The following is a 21,345-nucleotide window of genomic DNA, read 5'->3' as shown; positions in this document are numbered from 1 at the left end:
TCATTATGATTTACAAAGCACTTAACCAATACCATTATTATTTTTATTATTTACAAAGCGCTTAACAAATCCCATCGTTATCATTATTATTTACAAAGCACTTAACCAATACCATTATTATTTTTATTATTTACAAAGCGCTTAACAAATCCCATCGTTATCATTATGATTTACAAAGCACTTAACCAATACCATTATTATTTTTACTATTTACAAAGCGCTTAACAAATCCCATCATTATCATTATGATTTACAAAGCACTTAACCAATACCGTCATGATTATTATTTTTATTATTGACAAAGCGCTTAAGAAATACCATCCTCATCATTTAACAAAGCGCTCAACAAACACCATCAACATTATTATCATTATAGTGTGGCTCAGTGGCAAGAGCCCGGGCTTGGGAGCCGGAGGTCATGGGTTCGAATCCCGGCTCTGCCCCTTGGCAGCTGGGTGACTGGGGGCGAGTCACTTCTCTGGGCCTCAGTGACCTCATCTGGAAAATGGGGATGAAGCCTGGGAGCCTCACGTGGGACAAGCTGACGACCCTGCATCTCCCCCAGCGCTTAGAACAGTGCTCGGCACATAGTAAGCGCTTCACAGGAGTATGATTTCCAAAGGCCCCGCCGGTCACGTGGCGAAGGGCGGGGCGCCCCGTGACGTCACGGGGCGCGAAAAAAACGTCCCTCGACCAATGAGGAGGCGGACGGCGGGGCCGCCCACTGAGGGCGGAAGAGCGGGGTCGGCTCTCGCGAGATTCGCCGAGGGCGGGAGCGGCTCGGGCGCCGGATATCGCGAGATCTGCCGAGGGCGGGAGCGAGCTCTCGCGAGATCTGCGGAGGGCGGGAGCGGCCCGGGCGCCGGCTCTCGCGAGATTTCGGGAGGGCGAAGGGGAGGCCCGTCGGGGGCCTTTTCTGGTCCAAGGCGGTTCAAGATGGCGGCGGAGGGACTTCCGGTGGGCGCCGAGGAGGGCCGCCGGGGCTCCGGGGACGGCACCGACTCCCCGCCGTCGCCGCCGCCGCCGCCGCCGCCTTGGGGCGGGAGCGGGCGGGAAGGGGAGGCGGAGGCGGTGGCGGCGGGCTGGATGCTGGACTTCATGTGCCTCAGCCTCTGCCGCGCCTTCCGCCAGGGCCGCCTGCAGGACTTCGAGCGGAGCCGCGACACCGCCGAGGGTGAGGAGGGACGCTCGCACTCTCACCTACACGCTCCGCCCCTCCCTACCGGGGGCAGAACGCTCTGCTGAGCGCTGGGGCCCAGCATGGCGGCCTAGGGGCGGCGGCCCGGCCCGCCGCTTCTGCCTCCTTCACTTCGTAATGATAATTATTATAATAAAACTATCTTGTCAAGCGCTTGCCAGGGGCCGAGCACTGTGCTAAGCGCTGGGGGAGATACGAGGCCATCAGGTGGTCCCCCGTGGGGCTCGCAGGCTTCATCCCCATTTGACAGAGGAGGAAACTGAGGCCCAGAGACTAATCATTATTATTATAATGATGGAATTTAAGCGCTTACGTTGTGCCGAGCACTGTGCTAAGCGCTGGGGGAGATGCAGGGTCATCAGGTTGTCCCCCGTGGGGCTCGCAGGCTTCATCCCCATTTGACAGAGGAGGAAACTGAGGCCCAGAGACTAATCATTATTATTATAATGATGGAATTTAAGCGCCTACGTTGTGCCAAGCACTGTGCTAAGCGCTGGGGGAGATGCAGGGTCATCAGGTTGTCCCACATGGGGCTCACAGGCTTCATCCCCATTTGACAGAGGAGGAAACTGAGGCCCAGAGACTAATCATTATTATTATAATGATGGAATTTAAGCGCTTACGTTGTGCCAAGCACTGTGCTAAGCGCTGGGGGAGGTGCAGGGTCATCAGGTGGTCCCCCGTGGGGCTCCCAGGCTTCATCCCCATTTGACAGATGAGGTCAGTGAGGCCCAGAGAAGTGAAGTGACTTGCCCAGAGTCACACAGCTGATGAGCGGCGGAGCCGGGATTGGAACCCACGACCTCTGACTCCCGAGCCCGGGCTCTTGCCACTGGAGAAGAGAAGCGGAGTTGGCTTGGTGAAACGAGCCTTGGCTTGGGAGTCAAGGAATGTGAATCCCTCGGGGATCAGGGATTTGGTCTGATCCCTTTATTTGTACAGGCTTTTCTCTGCAAATCTCCCTCATCCTCCTTAGCACATTTGATTTATTTCTTTCTGCCCGTATTGGCGACCCCGTCCCCGTCTCCGTCACCTAAGAGAGGTATCCCCCATCCCCGTCCCCTCACAGGCCCCCCTCCAATCCCGCTCCTCCACTTAATAATAATAATAATAATGGTATGTAAGTGCTTACTATGTGCCAAGCACTGCTTTAAGCCCTGCAGTAGATTTAAGGTCATCAGGTTGTCCCCTGTGGGGCGCACAGTCTTCATTCCCATTTTATAGATGAGGTTAACTGAGGTACAGAGAAGTGAAGTGACTTGCCCACGGTCACACAGCTGACAAGAGGCAGAGCCGGGATTCGAACCCATGACCTCTGGCTCCCAAGCCCGGGCTCTTTCCACTGAGCCACGCTGCTTCTCTGAAGACAGGAGTTCCGACTTGAGTATAGCAGTAAGCGCTCCGCCTGCTTTTTTAAAATTTCAGGCGATTCTCAGCAAATCGTTGTCCAGCCCAAGAGATGCCGTGGCTGGATCAGAACAGCGGCCATCCCTCCTTGTCCTGGATCAGTCGGGGGTATTTAATAATAATAATAATAATAATAATGTTGGTATTTGTTAAGCGCTTACTATGTGCCGAGCACTGTTCTGAGCGCTGGGGCAGACACAGGGGAATCAGTTTGTCCCACGTGGGGCTCACAGTCTCAATCCTCATTTTACAGATGAGGTCACTGAGGCACCGAGAAGTTAAGTGACTTGCCCAAAGTCACACGGCTGACAAATGGCCGAGCCGGGGTTCGAACCCATGACCTCTGACTCCAAAGCCCGGGCTCTTTCCACTGAGCCACGTTTATTAAGCGCTTACCATGTGCAAAGCACTGTACTAAGCGCTGAGGGGAGAGCACAGCACGACAGAGTTAGTAGACGCCGTCCCCACCGACAGTGACCTTACGGTGAAGAGGGGAAGGCAGACATTGATAGAAATAAGTCACTTTTAATATATATTTACTCTCTGAACATCCACCCTGACAGACATTGATAGAAATAAATCATTTTTAATATATACTTACTCTCCGAACATCCACCCTAACGGGTAGGGTGTTCTAACATCCTTCAGTTTTCCTCTAGGACCGTCTCTCCGACACAGTAGGAATCGAAGCCGAATTAATATCTTGCCCTCGGCATTTGATCAGTTACAGGAAGAATTTGTTTTCCAGGTTCATTTTTTATGGAGCCAATACTCCTTATTTAACCTCCCTAAGAAAATAGATTTTTTTTTTCCTGTAATCCCTTTTAATTGGCAGTTATAATGTCTGAAGCCGACCTGCCCGGTGTTTTTTGGAATGAGAGAGTCGATTTTTTGGTATTCGTTACTAAGCTAAGAAGAACAATATGTACCTCGGCTGGGGAAATTAACTCCTAATTCAATCGAGAGTCAAATGGTCCCTTTGTGTTTCGTTCAGGCTCTCGTCCCGGCTCCCCGGCTCCCACCTAACCGGATTTCTGGTCTACGGAGATCGTTTTCGGTTTGCACCACCCGGCATCGTGAAATCTCACCCCCCGGGCCTCTCTGGTTGCCTGGCCTGGAACAGAGAAGCAGCTTGGCGTGGCGGTTAGAGCCCGGGCCTGGGGGACAGAAGGTCCTGGGTTCTAATCCCGGCTCTGCTGCGTGGCCTTGGGCGAGTCACTTCTCGTCTCTGGGCCTCAGTCCCCCCCTCTGTCAAATGGGGATGGAGACTGCGAGCCTCACACGGGACAGGGACGGTGTCCAACCCGATTTGCGTATATCCACCCCAGCGCTTCGTACGGTGGCTGGCACATAGTAAGCGCTTAGCAAATACCACTATAATTATTATTCTAATTATTGAGGGAGACACTGAGCTTGGAGAAGAGGCATGCGGCCAGAGGGAGGAGGCTACCTCCCAGATCCGGGGGCGTCAACTGCCCCGGCTTCACTGGGCAAAGGACAGGTGAAAGTGACTTGCTGATTCTTCTAGTAATCAATGGTATTTGAGCGCGAACTCGGTGCAGAGCGCTGTGCTGAATGCCTGGCGGAGGACAGTACAGTATTCATTCGATAGCATTTATTGAGCGCTTACTATGTGCAGAGCACTGTACTAAGCGCTTGGAATGAACAAGTCGGCAACAGACAGAGACGGTCCCTGCCGTTTGACGGGCTCACGGTCTAATCGGGGGAGACGGACGGACGAGAACGATGGCGATAAATAGAGTCGAGGGGAAGAACATCTCGTAAAAACCGATGGCGACTAAATAGAATCGAGGCGATGTACGATTCATTAACAAAATAAATAGAGCTTGTAGACCCAACCCCTGTTCTCAAAGAACTGGCAACCTAGCACGTTCTGGCCCGAAAAATGAGTCTTTGCTGTGTAATAATAATAATGATGATGATGTTTGTGAAGCACCTACTATGTGCCAAGCCCTGTTCTAAGCACTGGGGTAATGAGGTTGTCCCACGTGGGGCTCACAGTCTTCATCCCCACTTGACGGATGAGGGAACTGAGGCACAGAGTAGTGAAGTGACTTGCCCGAGGTCACGCAACAGGCAAGCGGCGGAGCCGGGATTCGATCCCAACTCCTGGCCCTGTCTTCTCTCGTATCATTGCGGGCGGGGAACGCGTCTGTTTATCGTCGCGTCGTGCTCTGAGGCGCTGGGCGCAGCGCTGTGCACAGAGTAAGCACTCGAATGCGACCGAATGAATACCGACGATGAAAACGTACTGGGACGCGAGGCTCAGAAACGTCCTAATTGGGGAGGAGAGGAGAGCGACAACCACACAGGGGCACTGTGGGATCGAGTTCCCTTTTTTTCCATTTAAATGTTGAATTTTTCCCTTTCAGCTATTATCCACGGACTATCCAAGTTATCATCCCATCAGCGGAGAACTATATACATATGTCAGTTTTTGACCCGAATTGCCGAAGGAAAGACACTGGGTAAGTATCGGCCTGATTGTTTCCGTATGTCTTTTTTTTTTTAACTCTTACTGTCCTTCTAAGAGAAGTCAGTGCATCTGTTCAGAGAAGGAGAGAGATCCGATGAAAGGGGTGGAACCTGGTAGTATTTTTTGACCACCCAGTTGGGGCAGTGCATTTTACTAAGCAGCTGGAAAATGCAATAATAATAATAATAATAATAATCATTATGGTATTAAGCACTTACTCTGTGCCGAACACTGTTCTAAGCACTGGGGGAGGTACAGGTAATCGGGTTATCCCACGTGGGGCTCACAGTGTTAATCCCCATTTTCCAGATGAGGTCACCGGGGCACAGAGAAGTTACACGGCTTGCCCAGGGTCACACAGCAGTCAGGTGGCGGAGCGGGATTAGAACCCACGTCCTCTGACCCCCAAACCCGGGATCCCTCCACCGAGCCAGGCCGCTCCTCTCATACGAATCTAATATAATCTTCTCCGCAATAGGAAGAGGTGACTCCCCGCTCACCCTCGAATGGGGGAGGACGGGGAATGCGGACAGATGAGTTGCGAAGTGAGGTGGGTTTTAAGGAGGGCTTTGAGTGTGTAGAGGGAGGGAATTCCCACCTGGGAGAGCAGCGGGAACCAGGAGGTGGACGAAGGAGAGCCGACGGCCAGGAGGTCGGTTTGGGAGAAACCAACGGGAATGGGTCGAGCAATAGCAGATTCCTAATTTAGGGTGAGTTGATGGATCTGCTTTGGCTTCACCCCTCCTGCAAGTGATGATCCCGAAATATTTATTAAAGGCTTGTTTGGCCCTGTTCCCTGCCCTCTAAAAAACGCTTGGAAAGGACACACAAACAGAATGCGATACAATTTTAATTTAGCGGTGGCCCGTGTCTTCTAAATTTGTAGATCAGATGTACCCTTGGCTTACTCTGAGGCAATAACCGAAGGATTTATTTTTAGGATGCCTGTTTGTGATTCCTCTCAGTCGTTTTTGAAGTTCGTAAGGTGCCCTTTTTAAAATGGAATAAAGGTTTCAAAACCGCACGACTCTGGCTGCCTTTGAGAAGGAAAGCAGGGGCTCTTCCAACTTTTCTAATGAGCTGGGCTTCGAGCTTTTCCTCTGCCTAGCTGGTCCCCAGGAAATCTTCCAAGGAATCCAGAACCTCGGTCTCCCATCTCTGAACCCCAGTGGGTTCTTCCGCTTTAGTAGATGTCAGAATGTGCTTGTCGCAGGCGGGTGTCCAGGTCTGGAAAGTTCTGGTCCCAAGAGATTTTGGTTGGCTTTTTTTTCCTTCTCCACTTGAATGATGCTCCTGGGCTGTGTTCATTGAACAGATTAATTAGATCAAGTATCATACTGGGATTGGGTCCAAGTACCGAGAGAACTGAGACAGCCCGCTGAGCCCCACGCCTTTCACCTGAGAAATCCAAAATGCAGGCCCCTACCCCATCCTGTTCTCCCCCCCCCCTTTTACAGAGGACGAAAACAAAACTTTGAAATCTCGAGTGACCGACGAGACTAGGTGAGCCAGTGGATGTGTCTGCCCCACACACCCTGAATTTTTCCCCAAGGGTGAGGATTTTCGGGAGCTGGGTACCTGCCGAAAACTAAATAAAACAGAAAAAGCACATTACGAGTCACCAGGACTGGAAATATCCCTTAGATCTGATGTTGTCGTCCTCAATTACCCAGACTCTGTAATGTAAACCTCGCCCAGATTATCGATTTATCTGCAAGCTTTTCGGTGTAATGGGGAATCTTAGAATCAGAGCTCCAATCAAATCTCATAGTCCCCTGTCTCGTGGTATATTTCTGTTAGCTCTTAAGAGGGTGGGCTCGGATCTCGTTAACGATGGTTCACCTTCTGGGGTCATTTTTCTGAAAGGAGGACTTGGATCCTGGAGAAGATCGCGAAACTCTCCGGATGACCGACCCCTAAATCTGTTCTTCCAATAGGCCCTTTTTTCCTCCCAGCAGAGTTTTGATTTTTTACGAAGTGTATACCCAAATGAAAACAGCAAAGCCCAGGCAATTTGGCAGAGTTTCCTGATACCGTTCCAAATTTTAAAATTTAATATACTTGGTTCTTAATAAGATTCCAAACTCTAACTCCGTAGTTTATGGTCTGTGACCCGCGCGTGGACTGTATATAAGGGGCTCTGAAATGTTAAAAGTGATTGTCTTGATTCATAGAAGAACTTTTAAATAGTTGGAACCGAAGGTGGGGCTCAACTAAGTTCTTTTGGGGGGAAGGGGTGCGATTCTTTCCCCTTAAAATAACACGTTTTTAAAAGCAGAGCAGCCCAAAGCCGTGGATTCGGGGAAAACTCAACTTCTTCACGTCCCAAGTTCACAGTCCAAAGCCCGTTGAAGGACACAGAATTTGGAGAACAATCCCGACGGATCTTTTCCTTCGTGCGGGGTCAACATTGCATTCAGATGCCCTGCCCTTTCCCCTCTCAGGGTGATATTCCCGGGTCAGGGAATTCATTAATAGTTCATTAATGGGTGATCAGGTTAGAAGTGTTCCGAGCTGCTTGGAAGTAAGGTGCTCTGTAAATAAAGGCGGTGTGTTTCACTACCTAGATCTAATTTCCAATCATGGTTTTTCCTCTTATTTCTTCAGAACATGCTAACCTCAGATGGCCCGGGAGGAATGTAGGGTTTTTGGATTGTTTGTTTTTGCTATTTCATGCCAATTTGTATGGAAAGTAGCTCAACCAGGCGTCTCTCCTTGGGGGTTCACGTGACGGGGGTCAACAGCAGGAGGGCCTGAGATTGTCCGACTGACTCCGTCTTCCTTTCCCTCGAAGACGCTCAGTTTGAAAGTGACGAGCGAATCACGCCGTTGGAATCGGCCCTGTCGATTTGGTCTTCGGTTGGAAAAGATCAAGTCCTGTCGGACAAACTTTCTGAAGAAATCCGGGATTTAATTAAAATTCAGGTGTGTGGCGTTTTTCACCCCAGGCAGGCTCATAAGGATGACAGTAATAATAATAATACGGGTATTTGAGCCCTTATATGCTGGGCCCGGTACTGGGACAATACAAGCAAATCGGGTTGGACACGGTCCCTGTGTCACGTGGGGTCCACAGTCTCCCCATTTTACAAATGAGGTAACTGAGGCACAGAGAGGTGAAATGTCACGCCCATGGTCACACAGCAGACGAGTGGCGGAGCCGGGATTAGAACCCATGACCACCTGACTCTCAGGCCCGGGCTCTATCCATTATACCATGCTGCTTCTCGGTGGATCTCGATGCCAACGAGAGCTTGGGTGTAATCGGGGTTGGTGGAAACCGTACTGAGCGACCCGGAGGGCCGGGGCCCTTCGGCCTTTTTCGGGGGGTGGTCTTCTCCCCAGAGGGTCTGGAGATGCTGCCTGACTGCGGACTGGAGTTGTCCCCGCTCTAGACTAAGCCCACTGTGAGCAGGGAATGTGCCGGTTACAGTTACATCGTAGTCTCCCAGGCGTCGAGTACAGTGCTTTGCACACAGTAAGCGCTCAATAAGTGGGATTGGCTGACTTGGGGAGGAGCAGGAGGTGAGAGGGCCGTTGGGGGAGATGCAAGTTTTTCAGGCTGGCTGTGGTCCTGGAGGTTTGGGAAAATGCTCGCAAGGCTTGGACGATTCTATTCTTGTTCGGGTGATGCTCTGGAGAGATCCGGGTCCGGTGTAACGAGTTTGTCGGATTCCTTTGGTTGGAATCTTGATTTTAAGGCACCCGTATTTTGTCGCGGTAACTGGCCAACTGGTTTCTCCCCCCAAGGCTGTAGCCGTCTGCCTGGAGAAAGGCAACATCAAGGAGGCCGAAGAAGTTCTCGAAAGAGTCTTTGGCGAAAGCAACCCGAACTCGCCCGACCTCGACGTGGGAGACAGCGGTCGTTCCAAGACATCGGTTGGTGCTTCCACCGGGCGGGGGGCCGGGGGGTGGGGGCGGCAAAGTCGCTCCCTGGCCGGGGCCCGTCCGTCACTGACCACGGGAGATCCCGCTGCCGGGTGTAATAATAATAATAATGTTGGTATTTGTTAGGCGCTTACTATGTGCCGAGCACTGTTCTAAGCACTGGGGGAGATACAGGTAATCAGGTTGTCCCTCGTGAGGCTCACAGTCTTAGTCTCCATTTTACAGATGAGGTAACTGAGGCACGTGCCCCCGAGGGAGCTAGGACACCCCGAGGGAGTGGGTTGGGAGGCTGCCAGTGCCCGGGCCCGCGCTCTCCGAAAAGACCCCGTCGGCACGGGCCCCGCGCGTTCACGAGGAGGTCAGAAGCGGCACTGCAGAGCTGGGAGTTTAGTCGGTCAGTCAATCACTGCTATTTATTGAGCGCTTACTGTGTGCAGAACACTGGCCTGAGCGCTTGGGAGAGGGCAGTATAGCAAGATAACAGACACAGTCCCTGCCCTCAGCAAGCTTCCAGTCTAGAGGGGGAGACAGACATGGATAGCAATAAATAAATGACAGATACGGACATAAGTCCTGGGGGCCGGGAGAGGGGATGAAGAAAGGGAGCGGGCCGGGGCGACGCAGAAGGGAGCGGGAGAAGAGGAAAGGAGGGCGCAGTCGGGGAAGGCCTCTGGGAGGAGGTGGGCCTTGGATAAGGCTTTGAAGGAGGGGAGGGTCATTGTCACATATAAAGGGGGAGGGCGTTCCAGGCCAGAGGCAGGATGTGGGCCGGGGTCGGCGGCGAGATAGACGAGATGGAGGTTCGGGGAGAAGGTTGGCATTTAGAGGAGCGAAGCGGGCGGGCTGGGTTGGAATAGGCGAGGAGCGAGGCGAGGTGGGAGGGGGCCGGGGGATGGACGGCTTTCAAGCCAAAGGGGTGGAATTTCTGTTCGACGCGGAGGTGGATGGGCAACCTCTCAGGTTCTTGAGGAGTGGGGAAGCGTGGCCCGGATGTTTCCGTAGAAAAGCAATCCATTGTCCCCGCCACCCAGGTGACGCGGATCCTTCTGGGCCGCCCCCTCTACCCCCAAAAAAGCAGGCGTCAAAAATGTTCCGTTGGCACCGACGCGGTCCAGGGACGGGCCACAGACGTCCCGCGGAACATTGCGCAAAATAACGGGCCGCCAGCCTGCCCGGGCTCCACCACTAGCCAGTTGGAATCGGTCCGGGCACGGGACGCGTTCATGTCGTCTGCCGTTCTCTTTAGTCTCTTAAACTGAAGCTGCTTACGATCATCAGCCGGAAGGACCCCTATCACCCGTTCCTTCAGCACTTCAGCTACCCCTGCATGATGGAGAAAATCAAGTCTTTCGTCGACCTGATCATCCACGAGAAGGCGTCGGGCTTTCTCGTCAGGGTACGTCGGCGGCGTTCCCTGCTCATCCGGGCCTCCGGTTCGATCTCGGCGGCGGTGTGGGAGAGGGACGCTCAGGGAGAGCCAGGAATGACTCGGCCGACCCAACTCGAGGGTTTCGGACAGGGTCGGGTTCGCCCGCCGGGAAGGGACTGGGGCGAGACAGCGTGTCTGACCCATCCGTCCTTCGGGTGACGTTTTCCTCTGGGAACGAAGGTCTTTTCACCCCCCTTTGCTTTATCGAAAGGCCCCATTCGGGGCCGGAAGGTCCACCGTATTTCGGAACCCAAGCTAGGGAGACTTGAAGGCCTGGAAGAAAGAACTAAGACCTTGTTAGACGTTCCTCCAGACTGCAACTGTGGATCTTCCCCGCACGAAGCAGGAGCTCTTCCCCAGGCCGAGCCCAGTTCTTGCGAAGCTTGGGCGCTTTCGCGTTCGGTATCGCAGGAAATGGCACCCAGGAAATGGCACCAAGAACGCATCTAATCTTGGGCTACGTAGTAACCCCAGTCGGTGGTTGGACTCCACCCATTCCTCGCTCTTTGGGGGTCGAGGCGGGAAGGATGACGTCTTTTTAAAAGGGGACCCCAAGACTCATATCTGGAGCCTTGCAGGTTCAGTTTTCCAGTTGTTTTTTTACCTGGTGCTCTTAAGACAGGGGAGAAGGGAAATTGCTGGAAAACTAGGTACAAGCTTTTAGAACCGTAAGCTGATTGCGGGCGGGGAACACGGCCGCTAATTCTGTCGTATCGTGTTCTCCTAAACGCTTAGTACAGTTCTCTACACATAGTAAGCACTCAGTAAATGATTTTTTTTTTTAATGTTCACCCTCTTCATGGGATGTGTCCCCGATACCTTTTTTTCCTTTCCTTTTTCTGACATTAGATGTTTAGTCCTCACAGTTTGAATCCCTACCCATTAGGGAACGCCTTGTTTCTTCTGAAAAAGCAACGGGGTTCCCGAGCTGTATTTTTTTTTTTTTCCTGGTCTCCAGACTGTTCTCTACAAAAGACAACACCTTTTTTTTCATAATTCTGGCATTTTTTAAGCACCTTTCTGGCAAACCTGGGGCCAGGTACAAGGTTATCCGATCGCCGTCTCACCGATGAGGAACCCGAGGCCCAGAGCGGTTAAGTGACTTGCCCAGAGTCACAAGGCAAGCTAGGGGCATAGCTGGGGCCTGGGAACCATGGTCTCTGGACTCCCGGCCCTCTGCCCTTTCCCCAAGACCCCGCTGCCTCCCTCGTATTCCCAGCTCCGCCGCTTACCTACTGTGCGACCTTGGCCAAGTGACTTAAATTCTCTGTGCCTCAGTTTCCTCATCTGTAAACTGAGGATTAAATTCCTCATCTCCTTCCTACTTAGACTGTGAGCCCCGAGTGGGACAGGGACTGCGTCTGACCCGATTTATGTCTACCCCGGTGCTTACTATCGTGCTTGCTATCTAGTAAATGCATATCCCGCTTATGTGATGCTGATTATTTTCTGCATCTACATACGTAATTCATCAGTCAGCCTGGCTCCTGAAGTCACCGCAGCGTTTAAACAGCGCCGTTTTAAATCGTAGCCCGTGAAAATCCCCGAGCTTGTCGAGATACGTCGCCAGCCTCGGAACAAGGAACCGCTGGCTCCCCGGGTGACTTTCCCAGGCCGCGGCTTCTTCGCGTCTCGCGGGAATAAAACGAGTTATCTCTCCTCTCCTGCATCCGGGGCAGCCAGAGCAGAGGGGAAGGTAACGTAGGGTAGGCTGGGAACCCGATATGGGATAAGACCTGATTACCTTGTACCTATCCCAGAGCTTAGTAGGGTGCTTAGCACATAGTAGGCGCTTAACAAATACCAGAATTATCATCAGCCTTATCGGCCCCAGCGGGGACCGAATTGGAAAGGGAATTGAGGCTCCTGGGCCTCCTCCGCCCTTCTCCCTCTCTTCTATCTGAAGGACGTATATCCTTCTGGGTTCACCCGCTGTAGACGAGTCCGCTTGTGGCCTACGAACTTAAACTGATACGGCTTTCATGGCTTTTCCTCTTCCCTCTCTCTCTCTCTCTCCTTTTTTAAAGGAAGCCACAAAAGTAGTAGACAATCAGAGAGCCCAAACGCAACCTGATGGTGATGAAATTACAGTGTTCAGCGAAAATAATTCGGCAACAGAAGAAAGGTTGGTAATGGGTCAGCGATCGTTCCAGGCCCCTTATCTCCGGAGGCCTTCCGGAGTGACTGCCTGGTGTTACCTTTCGACAGGATAAACCGAAATGGAAGCGAAAGGGAATTGAGAACTTGTGGGAAGAGCTGAGGGCCCTGAGATTGAACCCCAGCTACGCCACTCACCCGCCACGTGACCTTGGGCGAGTCCCCTAACTCTCCTGGGCCTCGGCCGTCTCCTCATCAATAAAACGGGGATTAAATACCTGGCCTCCTGGACTGTGAGCCCAGTATGGGACGGGAATTAATTATGCCGCATGATTCATTTGTGCTCGGCATTCATTCGGTGGTATTGAGCGCTTACAGTGTGCAGAGCACTGTGGCGATCGCTGGGGAAAGTCCGATACGATAACAGACGCGTTCCCTGCCCACAGTGAACTTACAGTCTGAGCGCTTAACCAATACCCCAGTCATCAGTATTTATTATGATACGATAATTTTATGATCAATTACAATCGTATATATTATGGTAGCTTAAATGCCGCACGCCATTACCATTCCAGTGCTTCCCCAAACTAAAAAGGGACAGGCGCAGAGTCTGACAGGAGAAATATCGGATCCGGATTCAGTGCCGGTCCGGAAGTCGGAGGCTACATTTAGCTTCCCGGAGGCAGGGTCCCCAGTAGCTGACTTAGAGGCAAAAGTGAAGAATATCGGAAAGTCAGTTTTCATCCCACTAAAGTCCCACTGCTCTTCCTCCAGGACGCTCTGCTCCCACCGTCAAGCCGGATGGACAGTAGGCCGGGACCCCAGATTTCTTAGTTCAGTCGTATTTTTTGAGCGTTTACTGTGTGCAGAGCACTGTACTAAGCACTTGGGAGGGAATAGAACAACGGTAAACAGACACGTTCCCCTCCCACAGTGAGCTTACAGCGGTTGTGCTGGGCAGGGGGTCTGTTTCCGTGGGAGCCAAAAGGGCCGCGGAAAATCGCCGAAAAGGGGCCGAGCCTTGGTTTCCACATGCCCACGGCGGGGCTGTGCTTCAGATCCGCACACCCCTGCTCCTCACCTTGCCTCTCGGCCCAGCAGAGTGCCCCACAAAGCCTACGTCTCCCCCCGACCGCCCCCCAGGCAGTCAGTAGTCCCGGCCCCCCCGTGACCAGACAAAAGGTCCGTCCCCTACCGCGGGCCTCTTGTCCATTCCACTGGGCCCAGCTGGGCCTCGAGGCCTCCCCCGACCGTCTACCACAGGCATCACTTGAATCCCACGCTGCTTTCGACTCGTGACCTCCCCGCAAGCCCGGTCCCACCCTTCTCCTCCTCTTCCCCTCCTCCGCTCCTCTTCCCCTCCTTTTCTCCTCTTTTTCTCTTCCTCTTTTCCTCCTCCTCCTCAATAATAATAATTGGCCTTTGTTAAGTCCTTACTATATGCCATCCACCGCTGGGGTGGATACCGGCAAATCGGGTTGGACACAGTCCTTGTTCCCTGTGGGCTCGCAGTCTCAATCCCCATTTTACAAATGAGGGAACCGAGCCCAAAGAAGCGAAGTGACTTGCTCAAGGTCACCCAGCAGACAAGTGGTGAAGCGGGACTAGAACCAACAGCCTTCTGCCTCCCAGGCCCAGGCTCTATCCACCATGTCATGTTCCTCCTCTTCTTTCTTCTCCCTCCCATCTTCCCCCTTCCCTCCCTCCTCTCCCCTAAAAAGCCCTGGGGGTGCCTGCCCCCCTCAGCTCCATGTGCCCGGCCAGTTAGGGCACCGTCGCTTTAAGCGGCCCGGGCTTCCTCGCCAGGCAGATGGCCGCCGAGAGGAAATCGGTGCCCGAGCGGGGCCGGGTCAGCCCAGACGGTGACGTTCCGTATTTCTTGGGGCTCTGTCCCAGACTACGCAGAAATCCAGAGTTTACTGTACTTACCCTAAACCACTAAGGGAGAGAGGAGGAGAGCGCTCCCATGGGCAAGCTACTTAATATTTAATAATAATTATGGTGTTCGATAAGCGCTTGCTATGTGCCAGGCACCGTTCTAAGCGCCGATTGACACTTGCTCATTTGAAATCTCATTTCTAAACGGGGAGGCGTAGGGAGTCTTTGTGCGTGTCATTGACTAGCTTAGGTTCACTTGGTTGATGTTTTAAAAAAAAAAAATTTTCCTTTTTTTGACATCTTTTTGCTTCTTTTAAGTAATAACGCGAAGGAACCTCCAGCTCCCGAATCTCCGGAAGAAAAATCCTTGTCCTTAGGGAGGTACTGTGCCGTAGCTTTTAAAAAATGCATACGTACGTACGTGTGCTTTTCGGTGAAAGAAATTCCGACGGCCGCGACGTAAGCTGTGTCCTTTTTCCGCGTCGTTTAGGTCTTGTCGGAATCTCCTCTTTCTATCGCAAGGCAGATTTGGTAGCCCTCAGCGGCAGGATGGGAATGAGAAGAGGACCGGAAGAACCGAAGCTTTCCGCTGTGAGTTCGGGAGGCTTCCTTCCGTTATTAAAAACAACTCTGCCGTTTACTGTGGTTAAAACCCTAGCGATTTTCTCCAACTCGAGATGAGGCTGGAGAAATTCCGTCACCGAGGGTGCATCTTCAAATGCGACGCGCTGCTCTTCGAAGAGCGGCTTTTATTACGGTCACAAACAGCTTTGGGTCTTGAGAATTCCTTCCGACTCCCCGGTGGATCAGCGGGTTCTTCCTCTTTGAGAGAGAAGGGTGGAAAGGGCCGGGCCAAGGCAGTCTGGCATTATTAACACGGACTGTCAGGTCGTTGGGGGCAGAGACCGTGTCTGCCCACTCTGTCGCGTCGTCCTCTCCCAAGCGCTTAGGGCAGCGCACGGTAAGCGCTCAGTCAGTACAGCGGATTGATCGGCCCAGCCAAGATTAAATGGGGGTCACGGCCAAATTTCCGGGCAGCTAATTTCCCCCACCCCCGAACCCCGTTACCTAGACAGACGAAAGAAAACGTGGGAGCGGCCAACTTCTTTTCCCCGACAACTCCCCGGGGCGATCGACGCAGGGTCCGGTCCCCCCCGGCCCGGCCTTCGTCTTCCGGCCAGACGGAAGGGTCCGACCGCTGAATTTCGCAGCGGGCTCTGGGCTCGACCTCTCGGCCCGCCGTCTCTCCGCAGCTAAGCGGAGCCACGACCGGTGCGTGAGGCCGGGGGCAGGCTTCGAAGGTTCTCGTGGAACACACGTGTAGAAACGAAAAAACAGCCATTTGAGGTCGCACCGGCCCGGCAGGACCCCCCGAGGCTCCAAGACCGAGAACCTCGCCCACGTCCCGCCTCTGGCCCGGAACGTCCTCCCTCCTCAAATCCCACAGACAGTGACTCTCCCCCCCTTCGAAGCCTTTTCGAAGGCCCGTCTCCTCCCAGAGGCCTTCCCTGACTGCGCTCTCCTTTCCTCTTCTCCCGCTCCCTTCTGCGTCGCCCCGACTTGCTCCTTTTGCTCTCCCCCACCACTCCCAGCCCCACGGCACGTATGTCCATATCTGTCAACTATTTCTGTTAATATCAGTCTCCTCCACTCTAAAGTAAGGGCGGGGACCGTGCCTGTTTATTGTTCATCCATTCAGTCGTATTTTTCGAGCACTTACGGTGTGCAGAGCACTGTACTAAGCACTATAATATAGAGAAGCGGCGGGGATCAGTGGAAGGATCCCGGGCTTGGGAGTCAGAGGTCGTGGGTTCTAATCCCAGCTCTTCCACTTGTCAGCTGGATGACTTTGGACGAGCCACTTCACTGTTCTCGTCTGTCCGTCTCCCCCGATTAGACCGTAAGCCCGTCAAACGGCAGGGACCGTCTCTATCTGTCGCCGACTTGTTCATTCCAAGCGCTTAGTACAGTGCTCTGCACATAGTAAGCGCTCAATAAATACTATTGAATGAATTCTCTGGGCCTCAGTTCCCTCATCTGGAAAATGGGAATGAAGACTGCGAGCCCCACGTGGGACCACCTGATAACCTTGTATCTACCCCAGCGCTTAGAACAGAGCTTGGCACGTAGTAAGCGCTTCGCAGATGCCATCATCATTAATATAACAAAGGGGGACACTCCTGCCCACGACGAGCTTTTGTTGTATAATGCTCTGCCAAGCGTTTAGTACAGTGCTCTGCATGCAGGAACTGCTCAGTAGATACGATCGAATGAAGGCCCGAATCAAATCAGCGTCAACAGCACCGCGATGAAATCTGGCATGGAGTTTGAGTCGGGGTGGGGGGCATCCATCGACCAGGGCGGGGACGTACGTCTTGGGTGGGGTTTGGAAAGGGGGTGCGGGGAGGGAGGGTGGAGAAGGTAGGCCGCCGAATTGGTGCTTCCGACGAAGAGACGGGCATCTGTGAGGCGGCCGAGCGGGCTCTCTTCCGTTTCCTCGAGGACAGGTTGTGCTCTTTGCGTTTCTCTTTTAGGCAGACAATACGAGAACCCTGCGGGTAAAAGGAAAAACAGGAGAAACTCCGTATTTGCCAAGAAGAGTAAAAAAGCGACCTCGCCTGAGAAATTCCGCTCCAGGAAAAAACAAGTGGGTCTTTTCTCTTGAACTGAACTGAGATCCCGGACCGCGGCCAGCCTAATTCACTCGTGTCTACCCCAGCCTTTAGAACAGCGTTTGACACGTCGTCGGGGCTTCTCTTTACCTCGGGGTGTTACTCAAGAAGGACGTTTAAACTCTTACGTGCCGGGGCTCCTTTAAGTTTAACGCACGTAGCCACGTCTCTTGCAGTTTCTAATCCACAGAGGCCGGATCGGTGGAGAGCAGTGATTGCCCTTGCTGGGTAGAAGCGGCGTGGCCTACTGGATAGAGCCCGGGCCCGGAAATCCGAAGGATCTGGGTTCTAATCCCGGTTCCGCCATGCGCCTGCCGTGCGGCGTCGGGAAAGTCACCTCACTGGGCCTCTGTTCCGTCTTCTGTAAGATGGGAATTAATACTGCCAGCCCCTTGTCCGACGTGGACTGTGAGCAACCCGATTAGCTTGTATCTACCGCGGCGCTTAGAACGGTGTCCGGCACGTAGTAGGAGCTTAATACCGTTTAAAAAAAAAAAAAAAAAGTCGCGTTCTTGCAAACCCCCGTGGGATGATAATAATAACGTTGGTATCCGTTAAGCGTTTACTACGTGCAGAGCACTGTTCTAAGCGCTGGGGTAGATACAGGGTCATCGGGTTGTCCCACGTGAGGCTCACGGTTAATCCCCATTTTCCAGCCGAGGTCACTGAGGCACAGAGAAGCGAAGTGACTCGCCCACAGTCACACAGCTGACAAGTGGCAGAGCCGGGAGTCGAACCCTTGACCCCTGACTCCGAAGCCCAGGCTCTTTCCACTGAGCCACGCTGCTTCTGTGAGCCCCAAGAAGGGCAAGGTACTGTACAGGTTCTGACCTGATCATCTTGTACTGTCTATTCCCGGCGCTTAGTACTAGACTTGGCTCAGAGTAAGCGCTCAACAAATACCTCAGTTGTCGTTCTTCAGAGATCGGGTGGGGTCAGCCCCCATTCTGATGGTTTCCAGTGGGAGGCGGTTCGAAAACAACCGGAATAATAGCTGGCTTCCATCACCCTGGGCGAAACGCCTGAGGACTGCGAAAACTGAAAATGCCTTCGAAAGCTCATGGAAGGCGAAACCCTGAGGCGACCTCCGCGTTTTGCTTTGTTTTCTGTGACAGTCGGCGCTGTCCGTTAGCCCCTCACAGAAGCCCACCTGTGGTTTAAAATCGGTCTGGCGAGATTCTACCTGCCTGCGATCTGTTCCCTGTAAAGTGTTAGCGAAGGATCGTCCGCAGGGTTTCCCCCGTGACCCTCTTGGCCACTCGAAACAGCACGTTCCAGGCAGAAACCCATCACGTATATTGGTTTTAATGGTGCTTGTTAAGCGCCTCGTGCCAAGCACCGTTCTAATCGCCGGGGTAGATGCAAGTTAATCAGGCCAGATACGCTCTCTGTCCCTCCCAGGCTAATAAGAGGGAGAACAGACGGGAAGTCTCCTCTTTAGAAGTGAGGGAACCGAGGCTCAGGGAAGTGAAATGACCTGCCCGAGGTCCTACAGCGGGCAGGTGGCCGAGGCGGGGTTCGAACCCAGATGCTCTGGCTCCCGGGCCGGCGCCTTATCCGCTAAGCCCTTCTGCTTCTACCCAGGTCCCGGCCCCGAGACCGTCACCGCCCCGCTCACTTCTTCCAACCCGTTCTGTCCCAACTGTGTCAGGCAAGCACCCGCCTCCCCGAGCTAATGATAAGTGCCTACTCTATGCCAAGCGCCGTACTAAGCGCTGGGGTGGGTCCCAAGATAACCAGGTCCGCCATGGGACTCACAGTCCAGGCCGGAGGGAGAGCAGGGATCGACTCTCCCGTTTCGCAGATGAGGGAGCTGAGGCTCTGAAACCGAGACGTGGAACCCGCGAAGCTCCCCTCGGTTTTCACCGCGACCGTCCTGCTTTCCATCAGCGGAGCCCGGTCAGGCGGGGTCGGGGACGGGGACGGGGGTGGGAAGGGAGTGTGCTCTTTCGGCCAGGCACCCTCCAGATGCCCCAGGGGCGACTCGAAGCTGGCGGGCCAGAATCCGTCGCTCCAGATATACCGACTCTTCCCCCTTCCCCCCGCCAGATGTGGAGCTGGGAAGAAGACATGCAGCTGAAGTCGGGGGTGAGGAAATACGGCGAAGGGAACTGGACTAAGATCCTCTTTCACTACCAGTTCAACAACCGGACCAACGTCATGTTGAAAGACCGCTGGAGGACTCTGAAGAAGCTGGATCTGGTTGACCTGGAATCGGAACCGACCAACTGACCGGGGTGATGGTAAAAAAGGTCGCGGTCGACTTGGCGAAGAGAGAGGGATCGGGCCCGACGGGTTGGTTTTCCGTTTCGTAGCCGACGGTGCTCAAGGAAACAGTATCTTATAAGCAATAGTAGCTTTTTCTGCGGAGCCGAGGGGTCGGCCGCTTCGTCTCCGGCCTTTGCGGGTCTGCGTGCGGCCGAACCCGGGATCGTTTTCCTCGGCGTCTTTGCGGTTGCCACTTCTAACGCCGCGGTCGCCGGAGAAGGCCGTTCCGAGACGTAAATCCCGTATTAGCCCCGACAGCCTCCCGCGGTGTGCGTACGGACCGCTCGCCCACTCTACCGGAACGGTGGGGAGAGAAGTCGGAGCGATCCGACGGAGGCCTTCTAGCCGAGCGGAGGGTCGGGCGGGGATGGGCGACGAGAGGCTCGGACCGCGTCGTCCCCTGATGGGTCGAGGCCGCTCTGTCTGTTCAGACGGACTGGTTTCCGACCTCGAGCGCTAGAGCTACTCTCCACGGGAGAGGATCGAAAGGAGACGGTATCCAAATCTGAGCGGGTCGGGTGGAAGGGCTAAAACCCTACCTATTTAAACGGAGGAGACTTCCCGTCGGAGGCCGCGCGGGAAGTGTCTTCTTCTGTCCCGGCACCCGCAGCTTTAGCCGAGATGATTTTAGGCAGCACGTCGGCCCATCTGGCCGAATTGAACAGCACGTGAACGGCAAACACTACGGCGACTCTCCGCGTCCTTTGACGTTGAGCTGTCACGTCGGGCGCCTCAGGCGCCCCGGGGAGATCTGCCCCTGAATTCAGTTTTTCATTTTCCTCCGACGGTAATGGGTCAGGACAGGTCACGCGGCCTCAGTGCCCCTCTCTGATCTCTCGCCAAGGTTTCGTTCTCGAGACGGCTCCGTCCGAGAGGCACGTAGGCTTGCCGGCAAGCGTGATTGCACGCAGTTAGTTTGTCTGGCTCAGGCTATTTTTGTTCTAAAGTTAGCAAACTAGGAAAAGTCAGCATCTAGGATCGCCTTTATAAAGTCGAAACATGCGATCTCGCTTGTAGTTTGAAGGTTGTCTTTAAGAGCCTCCGTTAGAAGAACCGTAGAGGCATTCTGTGTGTTTTTGTTTCCGTTTTCATTAAAGATTTCACTCCAGCACCTTCCTACAAGGAGGGTATGTAGTATTCCCGTTGGACTTTCTTTGCCCGTCCCTCCCGCCCTGTGACCCTGATCCCCAGACCCGCTCGGCGAGTCGAAGCAGGTGTGTGCTTGAGTTGATTTTTTTTGTCGTCGTCGTCCCCCCGCCACCCCGCGCTTTTCGATCCCAAGATGGAGAGGAAGAGGTTTCGGCTGGTGGCCGGAGGGGAGACGGACCGGTCCCGGAGGCTCTTAGGGACGGGACGATCGGGGTTGCCGGCCCCCGAGCTGACGTCGAGACCCCCGGGAAGGTGGCGAGGCCGCGGCCGAGCGAGCCCCGGCGGGGCCTGGGGTCCACCGGCCGCCCCGGGACGAGCCCCGCGCCGACCGCTCCGGCCCCGCCCCGGATGGGGACGTCTCGATCTTGAACTCGTAATAACAATAATCATTTTTAAATCTTTCATTTATTCCTATTTATTGAGCGCGTACCGTGTGGAGAGCACTGAACTCGGCGCTGGGGAGAGGACAGTATCACGATAAGCGGGCACAACCCCTGCCTACAACGAGCTGACAGTCTAGAGGTGGGGAGACGTTAACACGAATAAATAAACGACAGATAGGTACATAAGTGCTGTGGGGATGGGAGGGGACAACAGAGGGAGCAAGTCACGATGATAATTGCGTTTCTTTCCCTTAACTGTATTTAGTGAGCACGTACTGTGTGCAGAGCACCATATTAAGCCGCTTGGGAGAGCACAATACAACAATAAACAGACATCCCCTGCACGCGGTGAGCTTGTTAAGCGCTCTCTATGCGCCGGTCACCGTTCTAGGCGCTGGGTTACGTCCAAGAGGATCGGGTCGGACGCGGTCTCTGTCCCACACGGGGCTCGCGGTCTCAAGCCCCGTTTTCCAGACGGG

General features: G+C 53.8%; 1 protein-coding gene across 2 annotated transcripts; it reads left to right on the top strand.

Annotated features, from left to right (window-relative positions):
• Positions 1 to 898: 898 nt before the first annotated feature.
• TERF1 (telomeric repeat binding factor 1) lies at positions 899 to 20,471 on the top strand. Of its 2 annotated transcripts, XM_029069285.1 has the most exons (10): positions 899 to 1,174; positions 4,999 to 5,094; positions 7,897 to 8,027; positions 8,853 to 8,981; positions 10,237 to 10,386; positions 12,447 to 12,544; positions 14,713 to 14,775; positions 14,885 to 14,985; positions 16,929 to 17,041; positions 19,116 to 20,471. In XM_029069285.1, exons 1-10 carry the CDS (start codon positions 937 to 939, stop codon positions 19,296 to 19,298), a joined length of 1,302 nt encoding a protein of 433 aa, XP_028925118.1. In that variant the 5' UTR covers positions 899 to 936; the 3' UTR covers positions 19,299 to 20,471. The 2 variants fall into 2 exon arrangements, with proteins under 2 accessions (XP_028925118.1, XP_028925119.1); XM_029069286.1 differs by lacking the exon at positions 10,237 to 10,386.
• The last annotated feature ends 874 nt before the right edge of the window (positions 20,472 to 21,345 follow it).

This window comes from Ornithorhynchus anatinus, chromosome 7, assembly GCF_004115215.2.
Source record: "Ornithorhynchus anatinus isolate Pmale09 chromosome 7, mOrnAna1.pri.v4, whole genome shotgun sequence".
NCBI lineage: Eukaryota > Metazoa > Chordata > Mammalia > Monotremata > Ornithorhynchidae > Ornithorhynchus > Ornithorhynchus anatinus.
This window is presented reverse-complemented; position numbering and strand designations above follow the sequence as displayed.